Below are 7,443 nucleotides of genomic sequence, written 5' to 3'. Positions count from 1 at the left end.
GAGAATTAAAGAAAGATAAAAATTACCAGACTTAAAATGATGCCAAACATGAGAAATCAGAAACAAAACAAAACACACACAAAACCACTCATATACATTATGGTGAGTTTTAAGAATATCAAAAACATAGAAGAGCATAAATGATGCCCAAGAGAAGAACAGATCACCTAAAATGTACAAGAATAATACTGACAGCAGAATTCTCAATAGTAATAGCATATAAAGGAGACAGCTGGGGGTTTGTATAGATGGAAAAGATATTTGAAACTAGATATTATACATCAAGCCAAATTATTGATTAAATTTGAGAGCACAGTAAAAATACAATGAAGCATGTTAGGTCTTAGAACATTTATCACACAGAGACACACATTTTAGAAAACTTCCTTGGAGGACAGCTCAATTTAGATAGAGAAAACAGAATTATGTACTCAAAGGCATATTTTGAAGGAAGGATTGAATATAGTCTGCACTGCAAATATTCTTTAATCGTATGTTCTGAATTTCCTAAATTTAAGAAGTATTTGTTCAAATATTTATCTTTAAATAAACCCTAGGAGACTTTTTCTTGGATTCTGGAAAATCAAATTCTACTAAAATTTGGATACAAATCTTTTTGCCACTGATGGAAATTTTGATAGCCCTTAACAGTGGAATGCCTAATGTATTGTTACAGCAATTGTCATTTGCCAATACATGGGTGATGTGTGTGTGTTGTGTGTGTTTATTATTATTTTTGATGGTTTTACTCTTCTATGAGATTTTTAAGTAGACATAATTTTAATAAATTATGATTTGTTGAAATTTATCTGAGGTTATATATAATAAAATGAAATTTGTGTGAACTAAAGAAGTGCGTCTCCATTTTTTTGTTTTAAGAGTAGACTGGTCTTTAAAAATTGTCCAAAGAAGTACATTATATTCATTATTAAATTTGATAATATACAATAAAGTATTTATGGGCATATGGAACCATATCAAATTCTACTATTAATTCATATTAATAATTACCATAAGAGGAAAAAGGGATATTTTTCAAAATGAAAATTAGCGTATTTTTCAGAATATGATATAGTGTTATTCACTGAACAGAGGGAACAAATGTCAAAGTTTAACACAGTTTACAGAATGTTTTAACATAAATTGAAATTTAAATCTGACCCAATTTCACAGTTTTAAGTAAAATGGTAGCACTTATAGTTGGGGATGCCCAGCTTGCTCAGGGCGGAACACCGCCCCTTCACAGAAGCTGGGCAGCGGGGGATACCTCGCTTGCTCATGGCGGAATGCAGCCCCCTCACAGAAGCTGCGCTGGCTGGAAGCCCGGCCAGCCCAGGGCGGAATGCCGCCTGCTTCAGGAAAGCAGAGCACCCGGGAACGACAGGTTAGCTCAGGGTGGAATGAAAACCGCCTGCCTCCCTTATCCGCCATAGAGCCTTTCTCTTCCCAGAAGTGCCTGTTGCTAGTTAGAAGAGTTCTTTCAATGTGCTTGTTTAACTATAAACTTTATCCTCCTTCTTGCTTGTCAGCAAGATGGGATTAACATTTGACCTTCCTCAATCCTTCTTTGGCTATTGTTTTCTATCCAATAAAAGTGAGACTGTCGAGTTGCTCTTGGCAGACGTCCTTTTCGACTGTTGTCCCCTGCTCCCAGTCTTTTCCAGCTGACTGGTTCGTGCCTAATTCTTCTCTCGTCGCCATCTGGAAGCGGCACCCAAGCTTTCTTGGGCTTCCTGTTTTTGGTGTTCTGTTCCACTCATCTCTGCCACCGCCCCCAGGTCCTCAAAATGGTTTTCTATGGTATCTTCCAGAAAACTTCTGATGTCCTCTTCAGTATGTAGGCTACATCAGTAGGGAATAGCGTTAAAACCTCTTCTGTTCCATGTGGATATTCACGTCGTTGAGCACCGCTTGGTCAAAGTCTGCCCTTTTCTGTTGGTCTGTTTTCTCTGGTCACTTCAGGAGTCCTTTTGTAAGAAATCCTATCCCATCAGATGCTCCTCTCACTCTCTTTCTCCCTTACTCTTGCTCTGGCTTCTTTCTTCAGATTTGCCGGGGAATGACGAGTCCTTTTCATTCCTATGAAGATAGAAGAATTGGCTAATCCACAGATACCATTTTTAGTGATATACAAGTGTATATATAATAACTGATATGGAGATGTACATGTGCACCTACATATATATTCTTTAATCTATAAAGTATGGAGGTTGGATTAAGTCTGAAGTCTCTCATACCGCTTGATAACCTGTGACTCTTTGATCAATAACTTCCATTTTCCCACAGGTCAGAGAAATGGGAAAAAAATGCACATATGAACATATGTAGCACGTTAAAAAATGATCACAAATCCTATGACTCCCCATTCCCTTTGATTCACATGGGCTATGTGACTGTGTTAAACAGTGAAATAAACGTGTCAGTTTCAGGCCCAAGTCCAAAAGGAACCCCTCTCTTGGAACATTTGCTATTGGAGCTCTGAGTGGACAGGAAATAAGTCCAACAACCTTGTTACAAAGACTGCACGGAAGTGGAGGGCCATCTGAGCCTCGTCTCACAACTGTACCCATCAAAGTGACAGGCATGTGCATAAAGTCATCCTGAATCCTCTAGACCAAGCAGCCGCCTGCTGAAGGCCACCACCCACTGACCTCAGTTAATGCCGTATTAAGCATAAAAATTGCCCCATGAGATCCTGCCCCAATTTCTGACCCCCAAAACATATGTAATATGACAAAAGGGTTGTTTTAAGCCCCCAAATTTTGAAGTCATTACATAACTAATTGGGTAACATGGCAAATACGTATCCAAACTAATGGAAATCAAGGAATATGTTTAAAGGCACCAAGTTATCTTAAAAAGTTCCCTGAACACACAGAAAAACAGAAAAAGACCCATAACTACAGAGAACAAATTGATCGTTTCCAAAGAGGAGGCAGCGGGTGGACAGGCAAAATGCGTGAAATACAGTGGGAGATAACAGGCTTCCAGTTACAAAATTAATAAGTTGCAGGACGAAAGGCACAGCATAGGGAATATGGTTGGTGGTACAGTACGGCGAGCACAGCATAACATACAGACTTGTCAAATCTTGTTGTTTTATATCTGAAACGAATGCAACATTGTGGGTCAGCTATAATTCAATTAAAAAATCAAAGGAAGTTTAAAAAAATTAAGAGTGAGCTCTGTTATCCAAATAGGACATACGAGATGGATTTCCCATCATACCATAAATTGAAAACGACTTCTCTTGATAGAACAATGCTTTCCTTAGTCTTAGTCCCTACTCCCTCCACAAAAACAAAACAAAACAAAACAAAACAAAAAAACAAAAAACAAAAAAACAACTACTTTTGAAAAACATCTTGGTATTTTGAAAATTATAACTGCAGTGAGTGATGAGAGTGAAAACAAACTGATAATCCACGTTTCCTCATTTCTTATCCCTTTTATGAAGATGAACAGTAAAATCATATGTAAGAATTAACCAGAGAGGTCCATTTTCCACTCACTATAATCAAGCTGGAATTCTCAACTATTATTTAGTATTAGTTGATTCTGGTGGCAAATGCAAATATGGTTTCACTTCTTGGGCACATGAGGAAGATTTGGTTGGTGAAACAGACATACCAGGTTGGCCCAGGCCTGCACTGCCAGGGTTCAGAAAATTGCAAGATACAACCTGACACTTAAAACTTCCCATCAACAACTACCGCTGCCCCCCCAACATCTTGTTTCTTCCCACAGACAGCTCATACTGAGACCTGTCCACTGTCAGGGTCAAGCTAAAGGGGGATGCCCACAAACTAGGTGGGAAATGAGAGGATGCAACTGCAGCTCTCTGGGGATGCCTAAGGCCACTGAATGCCCCGTCATGATTCTCCAGCACAGATGGGGGCAGCCTGCACCACGTGGGTGGAGCTCGAGGACACAGAAAGTACTGGAGTGGCAGTCAACAAACAAATGTGTTTGTGTAATATATAAACCCCCATAGGGTTGTCAATTGGTGGGATTCACTTTTTCTAACTGTTCACCCCATGACATACAACTTCAGGAAACCCAGAGCCCATGGATTATTGTTGAAGGGCACATTCGGACTCAATCAAAGTGTAACTAAGCGTAATCATACAAATAAATACAAATATCATTAAAAAATCAATACCACCTCAAACTTTCTTTTTCATTCCCAAATGAGCTTTTATGGGTTTTAATATCAATTAATGTGCTTATAGAACTGGTAAAAAAAAAAACAGTCAATGATGAAATTTTAAAATTACCACTCTGCTTTCCCTAATTTCTGTTGATGTACTTTTATCTCACACAAAAATGAATTACTAAGGAATAAATCATACTTCACTGAACACGTTTCAGCTGAAATGATGCACCAAGATGTACAGCTTTGGTCAGGCTTATACTGTTGTTGTCAACATAGTATATGGGGTGTAAGAGCTACTGTCTTTTCCTTCTCCCATGAATATTAGTCCTAACAGATTCTTCACGTGGAAAGAAAACTTAGTCTAGAAGATACACTAATTCCTCTCCTCCCTGGTGAAAAATACTGTTAGAGGTATTAGTTTTAGATAGAGAAGCAAGTTCACTTTGGAAAAAAGCAGACACACACAAAACCCTGCAACATGACCTTTAATACAGTGATAAGGGTGAAAGTGTAAACTTCATTTGGAAACAGCACTCAAAATACTGTTTTGAAGGGCCTTTACAACAGCGGTATACTCTTTGAAAAGATTTTTCAGATCAACTGATTGAATCATATTTAATTTACCTAGGGACAATTAGATAAAATTTAAAATTCCAAACAAAAACTTTTAGGACACAAATAAAATTATATGTGCTTTTATTCCTGCAACTATCTCCAAAATCTAATATTCAATGGTTTAAATTGCTGCATTTCTCATTTGCAATGCAGATGAAGAGAGGAACACAGCAGACACATGTGAGATGAGGTGTGAGGCATAAAAGGGAGCACAGGAGGCAACTGACCAGCTGAATAGCGACTGCCCCAAAGATGACCATATCCTGAGCCCAAGAAGCTCTGAGTACTTTACCTTACCTGGCAAATGGGATTTAGCAAGCATGATTAAATTAAGGTGTGAGGGGGGAGAGATTATCCTGGATTACCTCGGTGGTCCCAATGTAATCATGAGGATCCATAAGGAGACAGGAGGATCAGAATCAGAAGGCAATGTGAAGTTGGAAACAGAGGGATAAAAGGTGGTGCAATGAAGGGCCACAAGTCAGGGAATGCAGGCAGCTTTAGAAGCAGGACAAGGCAAGAAAGTGGATTCTCCTCTAGAGCCTCCAGAAGGAACACAGGCTGCTAACACCCCGATTTTACCACACGGAGACTGATTTTTGAACTTCTGACCTCCAGAACTGCAAGATAATCAATTTGTGTTGTTTCAAGCCACTGAGAATTTGTCATTTGCTACAGTGGCACTAAAAACTACTAGAAGAACTCACTGAGACATATTGAGTCTGTACAATGGCAGGGACCATTTCTAGGTAGGACTATCTTCAGGGTGTGGTAGTACTGGATCTGGAGAGTTGACTGCCAGCATCCTTCCTCCCTCCCCCTCCCTGAACCCCAGTGCACTGTGTGCCTCCTCCACTGCAGCCCAGGTGACTCACAGGAAGCTGGCCCCATCCACACTACAGGGAAGGGGTCTGTCATGGAAGCCAGTCATGTTCCTCCTGGGCCATTCACACAGCCAGCTGCACGACAGTCAGTGCCTTGTTACTGTTCTATGAGAGACAGTAACCTAGGTTGTCCCACACACACAAACGGGAAGGGCTTTACAGAAATATCTGGGTTGTCTCTGAATGTGAACAAGAAAAGCAGTGCCCCCACTGCGGGCAGCCATCACACAGTCAGCAGGGGGTGGAAGACAAACTGGCCAGAGGGAAATGGCACAGTAGGGAAAAATGGAGAAAATCATGGAGACAGTGTGAATAAAACACATTCTCCGCAAGCACTGCCATGAGCTGCTTCTTCATGAGATTGAAGGTTTTTTTTTTTTTTTTTAATCTTTAAGACAGTTTGAGTTAGGATGAGACAACCATCCAAACTGATTCAGGAGGTCAGACTTTACGGAAACTAAGAAATCCAGATAATAAAATTAGATGACTCACATGTGTGAAAAGTTTCCTTTCCCACTAAGGGCGGGGGGAAAACTAGAACCTTGAATTTGTGGCTATTCCATTATTCTTGCTATTTTTCATCACTCAAATGTATTTTTCAAGAATGAGGAAATTATTCTCAATAAATACAGTGATGGTTCCCTGAAAATTTGTAACCAAGTAGGGAACAGTCAGAGTCTCTAAACAGATTGTTTTGAATTGACTTAACAATCACACAAAATAGACTGTAAAATTTATCAAAGAGTGGGGCTGAGTTTCTTATATATGATTTCATGCAAATTTTTGTCTACCTGATGATTTTTAGTTTTTGTCTACAGGGTGAGTGAATAAAGGTGTCTCAACATGGTCCAGAACTAATGGTGTTCCCTGGCTCACTATGAAATCCAGGGTCATTTCTGTTTCCTTTTCCATGAACTTCTCCTTCCTCTCATTTTGTCTGTTTTTCAATCGGACTGTTTGTCTTCTTCTCAATTTGTAGGCACGTCAGAGACATGAACTCCTTGAACAGCTGATGTTACAGATGCTTTTCACAGCCTGTTGCCCACATGCAGCTTTACTCTTTTTTGATATACAAATCTTTTTCAAATTTTTAAAATAAAGTGGCATGTCATTTCTTCTATGGCCTGTGGGTCTTATCTCTACCTAAGGTAGTCTACCACTTCCCAAATTTTTACATGCCCCTAGATTGTCTCCAAATTCTTTATCATTTTGTTTGTAGAGTTAGAACTTAAACCAATTTACAAGGTCAATCAATCTGACATCTGCTTACATATGTGATAGGAAGCAAGAGTTCTAAGAAAGAGAGTTCTTTCAGCTCTGAGGGATAGAGCTTAAAGTCAATATTCAATGATACTCTGTCTCATTTTCTAGAAGGAACTGGTGGTTTCTGTTTGGAACTCTGACAATTTTTTTCTTAGTCCCTGAAAGTCAAATAGGTTTACGTCTGTTTTGGTTTGAGTCTGTTCAGCTAATTCTCCCTGGGACTTGAAGGCTTTATGAACTGAAGGCATGACTGTTTTTCAGTTCAAGTAAATGCTGCATTAGTTCAGTTATAACTTCTGTTATTTTCTCCTTTTGTCCTCAGGGTACTTGCAAGGTAGATTTGGACCTGACCTCAGATCTTACTTATTCGTTTCTCATTTCCATCTCTTTGAAATTTTCCTCAGTGTTCTGGGATATTCCTTTGGAAAATCAATTTTGTGGGGCACCTGGGTGGCTCAGTGGGTTAAGCCACTGCCTTCAGCTCAGGTCATGATCTCAGGGTCCTGGGATCGAGTCCTGCATTGG

General features: G+C 39.5%; 1 protein-coding gene across 1 annotated transcript in view; it reads right to left on the bottom strand.

Annotated features, from left to right (window-relative positions):
• Positions 1 to 1,920: 1,920 nt before the first annotated feature.
• LOC309857190 (uncharacterized protein) overlaps positions 1,921 to 7,443 on the bottom strand; it is a gene marked incomplete at its 5' end in the record, with an annotated part of 132,330 nt that continues 126,807 nt past the window's right edge. The window contains one exon of the mRNA XM_082750004.1: positions 1,921 to 2,079. Coding sequence (XP_082606130.1) covers positions 2,074 to 2,079 — 6 coding nt within the window. The 3' untranslated portion in view covers positions 1,921 to 2,073. The remainder of the gene's footprint in view (positions 2,080 to 7,443) is intronic.

Source organism: Mustela nivalis (genome assembly GCF_964662115.1).
Source record: "Mustela nivalis genome assembly, contig: HAP1_SCAFFOLD_486, whole genome shotgun sequence".
Lineage (NCBI taxonomy): Eukaryota > Metazoa > Chordata > Mammalia > Carnivora > Mustelidae > Mustela > Mustela nivalis.
This window is presented reverse-complemented; position numbering and strand designations above follow the sequence as displayed.